We start from the raw sequence: 19,229 nt of genomic DNA, 5'->3' as shown, positions 1-19,229 counted from the left end.
GCCAATCAGAAGAAACTTGAAAGCCTGATGCAGGCACAGTTGGCAAGCTTTGAATGTTAAATGTGCTCTGTCTGTCTGACACAGTCAGTGTAGAATTCCTGGGGTTGTAACTCAATTAATATACTTTAAGGTTTCAATAAGCTACTAAAGCACCAAAGGGGATAAGTTATTTTGTATTAAGACTCACTAGCTGAGGATAACAAGTTTTACATTTAATTAATTTTTTTCATTTTTATGCTGTATGGTAAGAATTAATGAAAGGCAATAACTCACTTTCATATGCAGAGATAACTTTTAAGGGTAAGCAGTTAATTACAAATAATTAAATTAAGTAGTTAGACATGCTTAGTCATTATAGATTTAAATGGCCATTATTAAATTTTATTTCTTTTCTTTTCTTTTTTTTTTTTTTTTTTTTTTTTTTAAATATTTGCTTAAAAAGTACTATTAAAATCAGAATCTAATTAATAACATTTCACAGTTTGAAATGCATGTAATTTATGTCCTTGATTCTTAAACAATATTAGGATAATTTCACATTAAAAAGTACAAAACATTTATGTTTTACAGCAGCAACACATAATATTTATGGGCCTTTTTAATTTCAAGCCTTCCCAGATATTCTGTCTAAATTTTATCAGTTTTTTTAAGCATTTTTTCTAACAATTAGAAATTTGTTTAAATACACAAACCAATATTCCCCCTAGTTTCTACGTGCTGTACTTCCTAACTTATCAATCTCTCCGCAATGTGCCTATGATGCTTTATTTGATCTGGTAAAAGTTAAATAGTCCCAAACACCTGATAGACATGAAGGAAATTATTGCCATATCTGAAAACAACTACAAAGTAAGATTAAATAAAATTTAAATCTCTTTATATAAACAGAACTTAGAACACATAACACATTCTCATGCTAAAAAAAAAAAAAAAAAAAAATAACTACAGCTTGCAGTGATGCAACTAAATAGGAACAGTCAATTTAAAATGTGGACTTGCAGTCCAAGACTACACAATTTAATTTTAATCTAAGCTTGCTCAGTAACTCTACCATCCTAACAATTTCAAATTTCGGCAGCGATAACGCAAAGACGAATAATTACAAATTTTCAGAGCTGGCAGAAACTACTGCAGCATGCAAACAGAGGCCAGAAACACTGTCTTACAATCCAAAAACCTCAGTTTAAACACTATCTTTCTGATTTGCATTGTAGTGAGAAAACGGAAAGGGGAAGTTACAGTAAAGGCTGAAATTACAAACTAGTTAATTTATATACTAATAATTATACTTATCTTTAAAGAATAATTTGCTTTCTCTTTATATATTTAGTTTCTTTCTTCAATATGTTTCCTCTTTATTTTAGAATTTTGGGTAATTAATTAAAGATTTCTATTATTCTGATAAACTAAATGCATTTAGAATGTAAAGAAAAAGGCTGTTAATATTATTTCTTTGGCAATACGAACATTCAGAATAAATATGAAATGATAGGTGGTAAAGGCCAGTTACGGAGCCGGAGTGGCAGAATTTTTAGAATTTAGTGACACACCAAGCAACAAAATCTAGAAATGGCAAAACGTTTAGAATTTAGGAGAGTTACTGGGAGCAGGATTCAGGAAGGCACTAAGCAGCAGAATTTAAGATCCACAATGAAGCTTTCAAATCGATAGTTTTCAATTTTGCTAGTAATAGAAAAATTCCTTTCTATAAATGCTTGTCCATGTGATAAAATTAGAAAAAAAAAAAAAAAAATTATATTTTCCATGCTTGCGTCTAATAAAAAGAGAAAATAAAGGGTATATATGCATGTTACGAAAAAAAACTTCCAGTATCAGAAGAAAAACATTCAAATATTATGTTTTCATTGTTCTTCCAAAATTCTCCAAAAAAGTAAGAAATTCATCATAGGCTTTCTGTAAAATACATCCATTACCACGGTGTTAATTCCATGAAGACATTCTTCATTTTGTCACATTTTTCTAGAATTGTGGGTCTATAAATCTCGTCTTCAAATCCTCATTTCCTTTGAATCCTTGAAAGTTGCAATGTCTAAAATGTGAAAGAAAAATTACACCTACCAATTCTGCAGCAAAAAAAAGACAGATATGCTTGAGGCCAGGGGAGGCAAAGTGTAAAATTAATTAAAATTTTATACAGGAAACTGATGCATATTCTGAGACAAACTCTTGAGAAAAACTCTTGCCATGAAAAAATACAAAAGAAGACATTTTTATTTAATTACATAGCTAGCTATTTTGCTTTTGCTAATAATTATTTAATAATTGTGTTTTACAGCATTTATTACCTTGTTTATTTTTCCAATTCAAAATATTGCAATTATAAGTCACCAAAATGGAAAGTAATGTCACTTTATAATGACAGGAAAAAATAAAAATGTTTTATTTTAATGTTATTGCTTAAATATAATTTCAATATATTATCAACGTTATAATGTTTTAAAAAACAAATCGTAGAAAAATTTCCAGATCACCAAATTAAAAATTGTCTATAGCTTAAAATCATCAAAATTTTGATAAGTTGCCAAGTTTAGAACAGTTCAAAAAAGAATTAAAATCCGCAAAAGCAAAAAGTTATTTAAGAGCTCTTCATTAGGAAAAAATATTAAATAATTTCGAAATGCTTATGTTTTACTTCTTGCCCAGAAACTCTAGTATCGCACCGTTCGTATTAGAAAAAGTAACAAATTATAAACCACTAACAATTCAAAAGGTAACCATATTTATCAGTGAATCATCAAAAATATTTTTAAAAATGGTAATTGTAAAAACAGACAGAAATGCAGATGAATAAAATTATGGACCTTGTGCAGATTTTGGCCAAAATTAAGTACTTTTAAGGATTAAGCACCATACATACCCTGTTAAAGGATAACGAGAAAAAGTGTGCTCAAAAAGTTAATGTTGTAATTATTTATGTTAATTAAATACAAATGAACACAAAATTGCTCTACGCGCAAAGATTAGCACCAGAAATATGTCAATTTGTTGATTTACAATGTGATGCATGTTGGAATTCCAGTCTGTAGTACAGTCAAATACTGAAAATCCGCCGACCTGAAATCCGTGTTGCCTCTCAAAATATAAACATTTAGTTTATAGGTTCCGAAAACCGCAACATGGAGTACGAAATATTGAAGAAAAAATACTTACTGGATAATGATGTCATAATTACCAAATAATAATGAGTCATAACGAAAATACCAAATTATTGACATCATGATAAGAGTTTTTTTCCCTCCAATCTGCATCGAGGTAAAAAATCAGACGATTAACTCAACTCTTCTTTCAAGTTCACGCTTCACGTTGTTGTACTTTTTGAGCTTTGTTACTTCACGAGATTGTTTAGTGATGTTGTTTTTTTTTTCCTTATCTGGATATTTTGTGGATAAATTAAGAATAAATTTCAGTGCTTTTTAAATACAATGACAGATAAGAAACGCACTCGTGATTTCACTGCTTGCAACTTTAAAAAACATAAACACGCTGCATTGACGGTAATGCAAAAAGTGCAAATTCTGCTAAAGATGAAGGCAGGTGCAACTGCTTGGTTTATAGCAAAATCGTATGGCACTGACTGTGTATGATATACGGAACAATAAAGAAAAGCTGTTGAAATTTTACAGCAACAGTGATTCTAACACCAGAATCCGAAACCGGAAATCTTTACATGAGGCGAAATCGGCAAACCTTGATGCTGTCTTGTACGAGTGGTTCCGGCAACGGCGGAGTGATGGGGTACCTATTTCAAGATTACTCCTGAGAGAAAGGGCGAAGCAGATTCATGCTGATTTAAAAATAGAGGAGCCTAATGTAAATGAACAATATAATATAATCAGTTTATATATGTAATAATAATTTAATGCATATAATTAATTATTGTATTAATGTATATAATAATTTAATTAAATGTATCTAATACACCTTATTTATTTTGCACTTTTAGTCTGAATATTATCTTCTCTGTTCTGAAATCCGCACAACCTCTGGTCCCAAGCGTTGCAGATTTCCGGACTTCTACTGTATTGCTTAAAGTGAATGTGGTTTCTGAGAATGATCAGAATTCAGTAGTTATCGATCAAAGGCATCAGTTAAGCGAAGGACAAAAGTAACAGATCACTGGTAGAATAGAGGTAGGTCAAACATAGATGAAAGTTGTTCAAGATCTGACTATTCCTTCAAAAGTGTCATATCAAAAGTCTGGAGCTGCTTTTGAAGCACAGCACTGAACCAATTGATAGACAGCCTGGTCAAAGGTGACCAAGAGCAACAAGACCATCAGAAGACCGTTTTCTGTCATTGTCAGCTTGAAGAAACCGTGCAGCAACTATAAAAGATTTGTTTTTGGACTTTTTAAACTGCCACAGAAACTCAAATTAGCAAATTTACTGTTGCATGAAGGCTTATCGAGGACGGACTATATGCGAGAAAAAGCAGTTGTTTGCGTTCCACAAACTAAAGCTTTTAGACGGGCCCATTTAAACTGTTGTCATAGTGTTAAATAAAGCCAAAATGGCTCGGCCCGTGTACTGTTTACTGACGAGTCAAGCTACAACCTGAACAGTGATTCTAGGCGTGTTTTGATCCGGAGAGAAGAAGGAACACACAACTTGCCTTTCCGTGTCCATGACACATTCCATTTCCGTGACCATGGTTTAATGGTTTGGAGAGGAATTATGACAAATGACTACACCAAGCTGCATATTCTTCAAGAAGATTCTGTAATCCCTCAGATATATGTGGACAAGGTATAGAAACCCTAAATTAGACTGTTTAGAGATGCTCTTTGCAAAGATGTTTTGCTAATGGATGACAATGCTTGGCCTCATTGAGCATACATGGTGTCAAAATACTTACAAATAGAAGATATCACTCGAATGGATTGGCCATTGTACTCACCCGACTTGAACCCGATTGAGCATGTATAGGATGCCTTAGGGCACCAAATTCCTCCCCAACCCCCCCCTTGGACATGAAAAAGGCTTGGAGAATTTTCATGAGATTCACAGTATTTTCTTTCAGTTTAGATTAAAATCCATAATATTACTAAAATAATGATTTATAGCAGTTTAAGTGCTATACTCTTTTTGACATATCCAAACAAAATTTTGCCTTTATGAAATGACTAAATACAATTCAAAGCACAGTATAATATCAGAGCAATGCCTTCCAACTGATTAAAGGGAGGGAGGTTATTAGAAAGCAAAGAAACCGCAATCCTTTTTGAAATCTAATTTTAGAATCAGCATGGAAATATTTCAGTTACTGTTTACTAACCTTTAATAACATAAAATAATAATAATTTTGAAAAATGACCTTATAGATAAAACAGTTTTTCACTGAGAAAATGTTAATTAACATATTGGCTCAAATATAAGATTACATTCCTTTCCTTATATGCATTCTAACATATAAATATGAAAAAAAAAATTCCTCCTCAACTTTTTCCTTCAAAAGAAAACTATTTTAATCAGATTTATATGATAGCATAATATTTAGAAAATTTAATTAGCTATCTTACTGAGCACTTAAATGTGGAAACTTCAAATACAAGAGGTCATCTTATTATGAAGTCAACACATCTTAATATATAAAGAATCATCCTAAATAAAATATCTTGCATTTAAGCCAATACAGTACTTTCATTATATAAAATTTAAAAAGAATTACCCAGCTTGAACTTTTTCTTTTGTTAAACTTTCAATCATTTTTTGACCTAAATCGTATGTAGTCTCCATATCAGTACTTTTCAGTGTTAGTTTTCCAACTTTAGAACCCTAGTAGCAAAATGGAAGGTAGGAATATGTATTAGTAAGTAATGCTAAACCATTATAATACAAAAAATACATATAATCTATGCGGCAACAGTGTTTCATCTTAGGTTTAATATTTACCTATAGCTGAATAAATTTTTGAAAATGTTATGTGTGTACTGACATATCGCTAAAAATACTTGCATTATTCTTGTCAAAAGTCAATATTCTTGTAAAAATGCTTCATAAGGAGAGCCTGATCCTTCACGGAAGAGCTTCTCAGAAATGGAATAACGAGAACTGCATATATGCCATGTTTTTATTATTATTTATACACCAAAGAGCCATTACATTATGACTACTTTGTTAATAACATGTAGGACCACATTTAGACCTTGAAAACAGGCAGCTCCCGGTGTGGCATTGACTCCACGAGGTGCTGATACGTAGTCTGAGATATCTGGTACCAAGGACTCACCAACTGGTCCTGCAATTCCCGCACACTGCGACGGGTAGGGTGGCAGCACAAATTTGGTTTCCCAGGTGGGACCACAAATGCTCTATTGGATCAATGTCAGGTGAATTTGGAGGCCAAGACACGACTTGAAAGTCACTGGAATGATCCTCGAACCACTCCCTGACACTTCAACCCTTATGACATGGTGCATTATCCTGTTAGTAAACACCATCCCCCGCCAGAAATACTGTTGTAATGAATGGGTGAACCTGGTTTGCAATGATGTTCACATAGCGCACAGACATCAGGCATTGTTCCATGGAGATTATGGATCCTTAACATACTCCATAAAAATATTGCCCACACTATAATACCCCTTACACTGGCTTTTCTCTGTCCAACTGTGCAGCCAGGAGCCAGGGTTTTGTTTGGAAATTGGAGTATTAGCACACACCCATTGATGAGATGGACCAGAAAACGTGATTCGTTGAACCATTCAAATTTCTTCCATTCTTTTAATGTCCAATTCAGATGCTTCTTGGCCCATTGCATACTTGCTGGTGATGATGTGCCGTCAGTGCAAAGACATACTTTGACCTATGGCTGTGTAGGCCCATACACAGCAAGGTACACTGCAGTGTGTTGGCAATCAAACTTTCCCTGCAAATCCTTTTTCACAAACAGCAGTGTGTCATTTGGTGTTTTTTTATAAACTGCACACTGAAATTAAAGAGAAAGGGTATGTATGAGAAGATGAACTGAGTACAGTTCATCTTCTCCATGATATTGTTCCTGTGCATTCAGCTATTACTGCCAAGGAAACAGTATGAAAATGCAAATTTAAGGAGCCTGACCTCCCCCCTTTACAATCCAGATTTAGGGATGAATTTTTGCCTTCTATTTAACTATGCAACCCGCTCTTTCCTCGTTCAAGGTTTCCTTTCGGCTTTTCTGTGATGTTTAATTGTTTATTTAGATGTGGGGTAACAGATGGAGTTAATTGTCCACATTTCTGCCAAATATACAGGAATACATAATGTAACATTTTGTGCGCGCTTTTCAGAGCTCAAAGATGTCTGGCAGGAAGCATTTGCAAGTGATATAACCTATTTTCAAGATGATATTTCCGACACTGATAGTGACTCTGATTTTAAGTATATTGAAGATAGTTATCGCAAAACTGATGAGAATTTCTCGAATTCCTCTGCAGATAGTGATGAATTTGAAAATTCAGTTTCTATTGAAAACGTTCAACAGTGATGCAAAATCGATATGCAAAATATTACATTATGCAAATGTTTTCATTAGTATATATGTTTTACCTTTGTATTTTATAAAATTAATCATAATTTAACCAATATTAATTTTTAAAATTTTTCTTTTATATCATTATTCTTCAATTTCAGTATTCTGACAACCTTTTCCTATGATCTAATTCTATATTGAAAAAAACTCTTTTACAAAAAAATTTTGTATATTTTAACGCTAAATTATATGTAGATTTGAAATATGTAATTAAAAAATACACAATTTTTGAACCTATTTTGATAAAAAAAAAAAAAAAGTACGCTTTGAGAGGGTTAAGTGTAACGTGGATACCAGCCAGTTTCGCTTAAAAGTCCTCAACAGGGTATCTCCCACTTTGACAAATAGCATTGTGTGTGATGAATAAATCAAAAGAATAAAAACCCCTCCAGATTACTTTTTAGGAGCCTAGAGTTGCTCATTAAATGGTGAGAAAAGTGTAAGTACAAGATTACATTGAAAAATAAACTATTACAATTTTTTTTTTTTTTTTTTTTACAATGTACGTCCAGAAAGTAAAGTTCCGTTTCGTAATAAAAGTAAATTGTGTACAGCTACAGAAAAGTTATTTATTGCACAAAATTCAACAACTCTTAAACTGCCGAAATATTGCAGGCATTTGTCAAAGCGTGGCACAAGTTTTTGTATACCTTCTTCATAGAAATTTGCCGCCTGTGTCTTCAACCAGTTGGAAACAGTTTCTTTCAGCTCGTCGTCATTGTTCAAGTGTTGACCGCCAAGGAAAGACTTAAGATGTAAGAACAGATGAAAGTCGCTAGGAGCGAGGTCAGGGCTGTACGGAGGATGGTCAAACACGTCCCAGTCAAATCCCTGTAGGAGGTTTTTTGTCACATTTGCAGTGTGTGGTCGTGCGTTGTCGTGAAGAAAAACAACGCCTTTTGACAGCAATCCTCGGTGCTTATTCTGTATTGCGCGGCGCAATTTCCGAAGTGTCTCACAATAAGCATCTGCTCTGATTGTTTGACCATGCGGTAAGAAATCAATGAGTAAGATGCCTTTCCAGTCCCAAAACACTGTGCACATCATTTTTCAAGGTGTCAAGATTTGCTTCGGCTTAACCTTTGCTGGGGATGAAGTGGCCCTCCATTCCATTGATTGCCGCTTACTTTCAGGGGTGTCGTAAGAAACCAAAGTTTCATCTCCTGTGACTATCTGTTTCAGAAATTCTTCGCTGCTTTCAGCATAACGGGTCAAAAACTGAAGTGCACTACCCATCCGTTTTGTTTTGTGTTGCTCAGTAAGAATCTTTGGTACCCAACGCGAGCAAAGTTCACGAAATTTCAGTTTTTCGGTAACAATTTCATGCATTAGTGATTGTGAAATTTGGGGAAATTCCATAGCGAGAGCACTAATTGTAAACCTTCGGTTTTCATGGATCTTGTCATCAATCGCGTGAACCAGTTCTTCTGTAACCAAAGATGGACGCCCACTTCGTTCTTCATCGTGCACATCACTATGTCCGTGATTGAACTTTCGGACCCATCTTCTCACCATTGAACCACTCATCGCTTTTGGTCCGTAAACATCGGAAATTTGCCGATAAATTTCACTAGGTTTCACTTTCCTCGCATTCAGAAAACGAATCCCAGATCTGATTTCACAAGCGGCGGGATTTTCAATCAACACCGACATTGTAAACAAGCACAACAAAGCGTACGTGACTGACAGCGATCTTCAAATTGCGCGCGTTTCTTCTCCTTGATACAGAGCGTCTACTGCGCATGTGCGGAACTGCGATCGCAGAGCTGCAGCGGAGATAAATTGAAACGGAACTTACTTTCTAGACGTGCCTCGTATTTCTTTAAAAACTAGAAATTTTTGGATCTACTTATGTATTTGCTTCACCCCTACAGTCAAAATTTAGTCACTTTCTAATTATTTCAGTACAAAAACTAAGATGCTTGCTTTATGATAAATCACAATATAGTGATTTAAGATCAGACCATCCTGTATAATAAAGTGTCTGTGCATGTACTCCCATAACTGGATGTTACTCAATAATGCAATAGATAAATTTAAGTCAAAAAGGTAAAACTGATTCTGCAAAGCTATATATAATCTCTGAAATTGAATCTAATTCTAGAGAAATACAGTAAGCATGTTCTTAAAAGCAGGCATATACTTCCTCTTTATTTGTGACCATCCTTACATTTTACAAAAATTTCAAGCCAATTTTTATGACAATTATTCTGAATTTAATTAAACTGCAAACAATATGTCAGTACATAACAATTTTAAAAAACATACGTATAACTTACGGTTCCAGAGACAGGACGATCAATTTGTATTTCCACTACCTCTCCTTCTATTATTTCTGTTTCTTCTCTAAAGCACAATTTTTATATTAATGAATTAAAAAACAAATAATTAGTAAAATGTGTAAAATGCAAGCAGTGGATTTGATTAATATTATACAGCTTATACAGAAATCTTTCACAAATTTTTTAACTATTTCTGAATTATAAAACTATTTGAAAAAAAAAAAAAAAAAAAAGACTAATTTCAGAACAACATTTGCTATATTAATTCTTTTAAAGACTTACTGAATTCTTACGCCAATGGATTTCCTAAATGCTTGAGTAAGAGCTTCTGTTTTAGACATTTCTAAAGAAAATATCTCACTTCCTGATACTACTGTAAATGGAGTATCAGAACCAAGAGCTTGAGCCATTCCTATTTGAATAAAATAACAGTAATAAGGTATAAAAAAATTACATGTTTTTTTATTCCTTTTCTCTATTTGTAAAGTTACAATTAAAATGAAGTGAAACTACTTATTACATTATTTGTTATTAATAGAAATTTGCATTCCTTTCACATCTGCACAGCATTGAAAAGAGAGGTAGTTAATGTGTATACCATATTTATCCTTTCACATCTGCACAGCATTAAAAAGAGAGGTAGTTAATGTGTATACCATATTTATCCTTTCACATCTGCACAGCATTGAAAAGAGAGGTAGTTAATGTGTATACCATATTTATTTGCATATCTCCTCTCTTCCTACTAATTTTAGGAGAAGAAAAATAAAAGACGTAAACTATTATGAAAAGACGACTTTAAACAGAACATATTAAAAAGGACACACAAAGACACCTTAATAATGTTATCTTATGCATTTCAAAGGATTTTTTAATTTCAATAACATTCTTTTTATTTACACAAAATACTTTTCTGTTTGTATATACATTTTACCATGAATCAGAAGTTTCTAAATCATATGCTTAAAAAAATAAAAAAAGAAAATTAGGCAAAGTGGAGAAATATGTGAGTAAATATGGTACTTTAGTTGAAATCCAGCTATTTTTGGATATAGCAAATGCTTTACTAGCAGCAGTAGAAGCTGACTGAAGTGCAGAGATGCAACAGTGATCAGTATCCACTATGTACCAACCTGTCAAATCTAATTTTTATGGATTGCAAGTGTCTCCTGATGAAAGCTGCTAGTATGTTGATCTACCTGACTGTTCTTTATGGATTGGAATCTCATGATACAGCAGTATCAATATGGTCAATGCTGCCACCTGTTTTTCTGTAGTACAAGAACTGTGAACATGAACTTTTTCTATGGCCTGATGAGTGATGTGTGTTCTCCTCCATCTCACACTGTAGAACCTCCGATTCTGTTGTGTCTAACGTTATGATAATTAAACATTACATTCTTCACACTCACATGGATTCCATACATGTATCCTGAAAAAGATAGTTATGCCCCTAGGACCTACAGAGATCTGATCCGTATTTGTGAAGTCAATGAAGCATCAATGTACTCTTTCGCAAAGAAAAAAAAAAAGGTAAGGAATAGAAGCAAATCATGAACCACAATACAGAAACTGGCAAGTTGGATAAAGCCAATTTTGAAACACGGTGTTTTCAAGTAAAAATAATTTCAGTCAGTCAGAACTTCGGGAATTTATAATTATGCAGTTTATATAAAACTAGAGAAAGATAACAGATATAAGCTAGAAAAGTAAGTTCACGAGAATCACAAAGCTTTAGCGATTACTGGTCGGAGTGTTGTGATGTACTGCATATACAAAATTAGAAATTTCATTATTAAAGCGAGTCTTATGAAAGAAATAATATTTAAAAAGATGCAAACCAACAAAACAATGCAGGATTATTTGAAACAATGCTGAATTCTTCAAAATTGTACATAAATTTGCAAAAATAGGTTTTAAATTCTACTTGAAAAATAAAAAGATGCTAACTTCAAGAACAAAAAAATACCAAAGTCAGAAATAGTTACTGAACGCAAAAATAATCTTAAGAAAATCAAACCTAAAGCTATTAAACGTTATAACTGTAATAGAAAAGGATATAAAATATTGGAAAGTAGGAAAAATAAAAGCAAAAACACTAAGCAAGAAACACAACTTCAGTTAACTTAGCAATGCAAAGTAAATGGAGTGTTTATTTTAAAAATAACTATGCATGGCTTAAAAATCACAATAAACACATTGTCTTGCAAGTAATTAAACAAAATGAGCCACATGTTGTAAACTTGTTTCAAATGTTGCACACTGTAAGGCAAATACTCAAAACAGTTTACTGCAGTAGTTGCCCAAAATATATTGTCACTTAAATCTAACCGATTTAAAAGCACTGCATTCCAAACTGTTTTAAAATTTTATAATAATATATATATATATATTCTCAAATCATATATTAAATGTGAACAGGCTAAGTTGCTTTTCCCAAATGAAGCAAATGCAGTAAATTGTGACATTCTTGAACTTGCACATACCACTATTTACGGTTCAATGAAAATCATACGCTGAGATAGAAGAAAATATTTCAAATTATTCATAGATGACAAATAGAGGAAAATTACACTATGTACCTTACAGAATAAGTCAGAAGCAATTCAAGCATTTAAAAAGTGCAAATTACAGGCTGAAAAAGAAACAGGCAATTAACTTAAAATTCTCCAAAGAATTCACAAGTCAGGAATAAGATTAACTTTTTGGAAAGGAAAGGCATTATGAGTAGAGTATAGGCTTCAACAAAATGGAGTTGAAGAATGTGGCAATTTTACATAAGTTAAAATGGCTAGGTATTTGTTATTCAAGCTGAAATTACCCCAAGCACTATGGGTAGGAATGATATCTACAGCTGATTACATATGAAAGCAATGTCAAACTAAAAGCAGATCAAGAACAAAGACTGGAGGAAATCTGGTAAATGAGAAAGCCCGTGGTAAAGCATTTTAGGATAACAGGAAGTAAAGCTTTGCACTGACAAATTCCAATAGGTAAAACAAGTTTCTTCTCAAATGTGAAGAATATACATTGGTGTGCAAAAATTAAGGACGAAGTCGAAAAATTAGCATACCAGCTGAACAAAGAGGCAGAGTGGACAGAAAGACCAATCAGGAGATTAACTAAGGTGATGTACGGTAGCACATGCGCAGATGGCACTGCAAGACGAATGGGCAGCAATGCCTCAACAACTCATTGACACCCTCATTCTCAGCATGGGCAGATGCTGTGAAACCTGCCTAGCAGTCAGGGGAGATCATATCCCCTATTAAAGACCGGATGTTTCTTGCTGGACACCCATCACAGGGATGTTTCGGCCCTCAGTTGCATTGCGCTTTATGCTACTTTTTCAATAAAGCTTCTTTTTATCCCTCTGATTTCTCTTTTAGTAAGTGTTGCTTACATTACTCATGTCCTTACGTATTGGGTATCTTACGGTATTAAATGTGTTGATTTGGAAAGCTTTTGTACAAAGTTATATTGAAAAAACCGTCTCGTCCTTAATTTTTGCACACCAGTGTATTCTTACTGGCTATTCAGAGTGTAAGGTTTATCCTAAGTTTATAACAGTTATTTTCAAGCTCTTTTCCTATCTCTCCTAATTTCAGCTTACAAATTCCTCACCAGAATGTGCTTTTAGAATCAAGTTAAATGCAAATGAGAAGAAGTAGCATCTAAGTCGAAGTTCCACTGGCTTCAAGAGAGAGAACCAGAGTTCCTGACTAGTGCGCGTTTGCCTTTTGGCCACGTCTCTCTTAAGCTGTTACTACACTCGGCCATATCATGGGCTTTGGATAGCTTCACTAGCTAATTCAATATTTAGGGACTCAGAATTGTGTCATCTTTGGCAAAATCTCTTTAGTTAGTTAGTCTTTAGCCCTGGATAGCTTCACTAGCTAATTCAATATTTAGGGACTCAGAATTGTGTCATCTCTTTAGTTAGTTAAGTTCTTATTTCTTATAATTTTGCGCTTAAGACCGATTGGAGGCTTTGTTGTATGTCCTGAGAAAGGGACCATCTGTACACCTTTTGAGTAATAAAGGGTAATTAACCCTTCTTGAGTTTTACATTTCTGTTACTGAAGTTAAGCAATTATTCACTAGGTTCCTCCATATTTAGTTATTAGATAAAGGGGAGGAACAATATAAGAGAAAGTAAAACCTGTTATATGTAGAAACCTGGAACCTCTCAGATAATGCAAATCTGTCATTCAGTTTTTTAAGCTGCCACAAACTGAAACACGACTCAACAGCTGATGGAAAAAAATTCTCCAGTCTACAAAATTTCAAAACATACAATAAAGAGAGAGCAGAAGTTGAAGAAAATAAAATTTTAGATCTAAGCTCTGTAACAGGAGCAGGAAGACCTACGTTTCTAGAAACAGGTAAACTGAACAGACACAGAAAATCTGTCAGTAAACATGTGCTAGTTTGATACTCTTTGGTTAAACTCAAGAAATTTTTGCAGCTTCAGAAACTGTAGAAGCTTTATTGAGACCTGATGCAAGAAAATCGGACAACATTTATACAAGATGAATATAATTCCTTAATAAGAAACAATATCTGGGAATTAACTGACCTACCAGAAAATTGAAAGCTTTTGGATACAAATGGGTGTTCTGAATAAAGTGAAAGTGGAAGGCACTGTTAATTAATACATGGCTAAATTTATTGACAAAGGATGTTCACTGGATACGCAATGGCATATCATTTGACCCAGCATGGCTAATCCAGAGATGGGGTAGTCTATCATTCAGGTACTGGCACATGTTTTTATGCAATGTAATGAAGCACTATCTCCCTGCAGAATGAAGGTGGGAACTGCTTCCCCCAACTATGAGAACAACAACTATGACAGCATTTATTGATAAATGCACCCATTAGTCAATTTTTCCATGAAGAAAAAAAGCACCAGAAACACAGTTTTTAGAGTCATCAGAAGCAGAAAAGATGAAAAATATGCAACTGCCTTCGCCGGGAATTGAACCACGGACCTCTGGAATACCGGCCCAGCGTGCTACCGTTACACCACGAAGGCATGCTAGGGAAGTGGGAGAAATACCTTATATACCCCCCTTTTTAAAGGGGGACTAGGGTTTTAGGGGACCTAGTCGCCAAATCCTGGGTGTGGAGAATCATCATCCACAACTCTTTTAGTTCAGGCGCCACTTGTAGAGTCATTAGAAGCAGAAAAGATGAAAAATATGCAACCGCCTTCGCCGGGAATCGAACCACGGACCTCTGGAATACCGGACCAGCGTGCTACCGTTACATCATGAAGGCACACTAGGGAAGTAGGGGAAATACCTTATAAGTTGTTCGAAATAGCACAGAAAACGTTTACCTTTGGAGAATCATGCTCATGTTCCTTACCCCATGTACATTTTCCGTGTCCTAAAATTGTAAATTATGGCGATTAACTTTGCCAAAAACATAGAAAGTGGCTTCATCCATAAACACTAGTCTGTTCGTGAAACCTTCTGCCACCTCCTGCTTATTTTGCAAATTCACACGAAGAGCTTTACGCAACAGTTTGTCAAGTTTTGAACCACCTGCACCATCTTAAAGGTGTATGGCCAGAATTGTAGATGCTTCCGTAACATATGTCCCACTGTTACATGAAGCACATTGAGTTCAGAACTTGTATGATGCATTGATTTTTTAAACCTTTGCAAAAGCATTTCCCATTTTTTTTCAGCCACTTTAGTGTTGGCTGTTTACTTATTCTGGGCTTGTGTTCTTACACAAGCAGCCCATATTCTGACATTGCTTCACCCACAGTTTGATGTTTTAATGATGTGGTGGTTCTTTACCAAAGTTTATATGAAACTGCCATTGAATGACGATAAATGATGATGTTTCAGCATATTCCAAAGCACAGTACACTTTCTCCTATACGATGGCACCATTTTGGCCTCTACCAGCAATTTTGCAACAAGAAGATTTTTCACTGTTGCTTTATAAAACTTGTATAATCAATTACAGAATTTGTACTAAGATCATTCTTTTTCTCCCATTCAATATGAAACAGCCTGTATGTGCCGATGATTTAATAATTCTAACTAGAAACGAATCTTACGATACACAGTAAGAAAACTTTTAGTAAAAATGTTGAAATGAGAAATTTAAATACAATAAAACAATGTTTGGGGATCAACAAAGAACAAAATGAAAATGTATCAATCAATTATCCAGGTTCAACACATAAAAGAACTTTTAGCCAAAATGGTATGCAGGAATGCAAGCTTATATAAATACTGTTAAATTGTTAGACCTCTAACATTAAACTTTGGAAATCTTTAAATACCATCAAAGAAAATGAAAGTGTAGAAAAAAACAGGTATCAATCTTTAATTGGAGCTTTGATTTCTTTAGCTGTATCAACACAAACTGTTAGCAGACTGAGTTTAACAGTTATCCAAAACATTTTCACTAGATTCAAGCAGTGTACACTATCTTAAATCTAAGTTAAATAAGAAAATAAATTATCACAGAAATCAAATTTAAATGTTATGTAAGCTCAGACTGGGTTGAAAAAGATTTTGATGGGAAATCTTTTAGTGGCTATAGTTTTATCTTAGCTAGTTGTAAGATTTAAAAAAAAAGTAGCAATATCAAATACAGAGGCAGAATGCATAGCATTAATCAACACTTCGAAAGAAGATATGCATTAGCATTCACAACAGACAGAGCTCAGTTTCTTAGAAACGAAAACATGACCAACTGTGTTGTAACATGATAATCAACTAGATTATTGAAAAATACAGTTAATAATTCTAGAACTAACATAACAACCCTCTTTTTCATCACATCAGAGTTGTAAGATAAGGAACAAATTAACGTTACGTATGTGTCAACAATAAAAATGTCCACTGATATTTTAATGAATCTTAACAGGCATAAACATTAATAAAGGATGGATTTAATAGGTCTTGTGTTTTAACTAATGAATGTTTTCCAGATTTAGTTTCTTTACGGGGTCGGAAATTTGCATTTCTTTGATACCTGTGCAATAGTAAAAAGGAGAGAAATTGAATGTGTATTTAAATTCTAGTAGAAATCTGGCTATTTGTGCATGCTGTAAATGCTGGAGTGGATGTAGTAAATGCTCATTAGCAGCAGAAGAAGCAACTGTAGAGATGAGAAGCAGTAACAGTCTAAGTCCACTATGTATCAAAGCATCAAATCTCCGTTTTATGTACTCCAACTGTCCGTCAATGAAGCTGCTGTTTTGCATGTCAATTTTTAAAGTTTAAATCTTGCTTTTCTTTCCAGTTCAGTTTCCTGCAATGCAGCAAAGTCAATACAGTCAACATTGCCATCTGTTTCTCTCTAGTACAATAACTGTGAACTTGAATTTTCTTCATGGTCATATGCATACTGTTTTGTTTTCAATATTTTATACTATTTACTTATAGGTAGCGCCTTTTTTATGTTGTGTCAAAACATAATTAAACTATATGTTCTTCACTTCTCCATGAAGACTCCATGTATGATCCTGACAAATGAGGGGGGGAATTACTACATTACAATTACAAATATCTAGTTATATCTATTGAATATTGATAGATTGTTAAAGAAATGCTCAAAATGATATGAAATGTTTAGTCATTCTTAATACCCAGTTTTTCAAAACAAAACACGCACACAATAATAATAAATAATAAAAAAGGACAATAAAGTTAATAAAATTAAGTTGATCTCGTAAATTATATCAGAATCTTTGGTTTGGTTTTTAACCACCTTAATAACATATTTATTTTATAAGCTGAGTTTCTCTTCCCCCCCCCCAAAAAAAGAAGAAATAACTTTCATTAAATTAACAAAACAGAAATTCTTACATATATGTTTATTCATAAAATTTTATTCCTTGTTACTTTTTTACTCCACTCCAAAAAATACGATTTTATTAAGTTTCCATATTAATAAAAAATCTAAGAAGATGGTAAAATGAAAAGTTGATTTTACTTACAAAGCATATCAAAATTTTTCACTTATATCTTCATTTGATTTTAACCATTTAAATAATGCATCGTTTAGCAAAGCCATAAAAGTTTTTACATAGGTTTTTATTTTTGTAACCATGGCCATAGACATGCACTTCCAGTTATAAAAATGTTTTAAATGATACGAATATTCATTTATGTCATTCTTTAATTTAAAAATCAGTTCTATAAAAGTTATAGGATCTTAACTTTATATACTATCCTTCAGTCATAATTATGTTTTGCAGGAGTTTATCTCATTATATAAAAAAATACAAAAAGCTTGACTCCCATACAAAAAGGGGGAGAGACCCCAAACATTTAATTTCAAAAAGTGAGATTATTTGCCATTTTTAACTGCTTCTGTGTGTTCGTAAAAAAATAAATTAGTATAACTCAAGGTTAAAATCCCCCTTAAATGTCCTTCAATGATACTCTTTTATGATTTACTAGTGTGTAACATTCTTTAATTTGTAATTTTGTTATGCCAAAAAAATTTGGCACAAGCAGTTTACAAGTTTTCAAATACTAAAAATATCTTTTGAATATTCTCATGAAGGTTTATTACTTTAGATAATGTGCTTCACAAACTAAACAACAGACAGTATAGAAAATTTAGAGAAATACCAAAAATGTAATAAAAGTAGTTCTTTTATGTTAAAAAACTAAATGCTTATCAGTATATAAAAGGCTGACTACATTCTTCTTTTGTTCAGAGCCCCAGCTTTAGAATTATAATCTCATACATAAAAATCATACTTTTTTTTTTTTTCATTACACTAGAAATATATTAAATTTTTAATTTATGCAAGTAAAGTGATGAATTAGTTATCAGCCAATACTAAAGTCTGCCATTGTTTTCTAGAATACAAATACTATAAAATTCTTTAAGTTAGATCTCCTTTTTGAAGAAATTTATATTGATCAATAGCTTTTGTAACAATTTGCATTGCAATGCTTTTTCACTTGATTTATTAACACAAGAAGTCATTTTTTATATTGGTGTTTCAATTTCAGTTACAATTAATTGCAAACATTCCATTTTTCAAGCTGCGTGCAACTCTTAAACATGATCTCAAACATGATTAAATATCTTGGTCAATTTTTTCCTACAGGAGACATGCATTTTGAGTTTATTTGCATCATTTTTTTCTAAATGGAAATATATGCCTATAATCAATAGTTGCAAAAATGTAGGATTATGCAGGGCCTTTGGTGAACACTGTACAGTAGTGGCTAAAATTGTGGAAACTTTTGAAAATTTTTATGTTTTTGAACTTTGTATGCTTATAGAAAATGTTACGTTTCGCAAATTGCAAACTTGTATATATCATTTTAAAGAGAATTTATTACAAAACACAAAATTCAATTATTCGCAATACAAAAAAGTTATATGTACTTTAATATAAATAAAAAACACAGTTATGAA

At 33.0% G+C, this 19,229-nt stretch overlaps 1 protein-coding gene across 2 annotated transcripts in view; it reads right to left on the bottom strand.

Annotated features, from left to right (window-relative positions):
- rept (RuvB-like helicase 2 rept) overlaps positions 1 to 19,229 on the bottom strand; it is an 86,599-nt gene that overhangs the window by 32,820 nt on the left and 34,550 nt on the right. For both annotated transcript variants that reach the window (XM_085811944.1, XM_085811945.1), the window contains exons 4-6: positions 10,098 to 10,227; positions 9,813 to 9,879; positions 5,689 to 5,795 (exon numbers count right to left, since the gene is read on the bottom strand). In XM_085811944.1, the coding sequence (XP_085668070.1) occupies positions 5,689 to 5,795; positions 9,813 to 9,879; positions 10,098 to 10,227 (304 nt within the window). The remainder of the gene's footprint in view (positions 1 to 5,688; positions 5,796 to 9,812; positions 9,880 to 10,097; positions 10,228 to 19,229) is intronic.

Source organism: Stegodyphus dumicola, chromosome 2, assembly GCF_044657685.1.
Source record: "Stegodyphus dumicola isolate Sdum_Otavi_A_Nest chromosome 2, ASM4465768v1".
Classification (NCBI taxonomy): domain Eukaryota; kingdom Metazoa; phylum Arthropoda; class Arachnida; order Araneae; family Eresidae; genus Stegodyphus; species Stegodyphus dumicola.
This window is presented reverse-complemented; position numbering and strand designations above follow the sequence as displayed.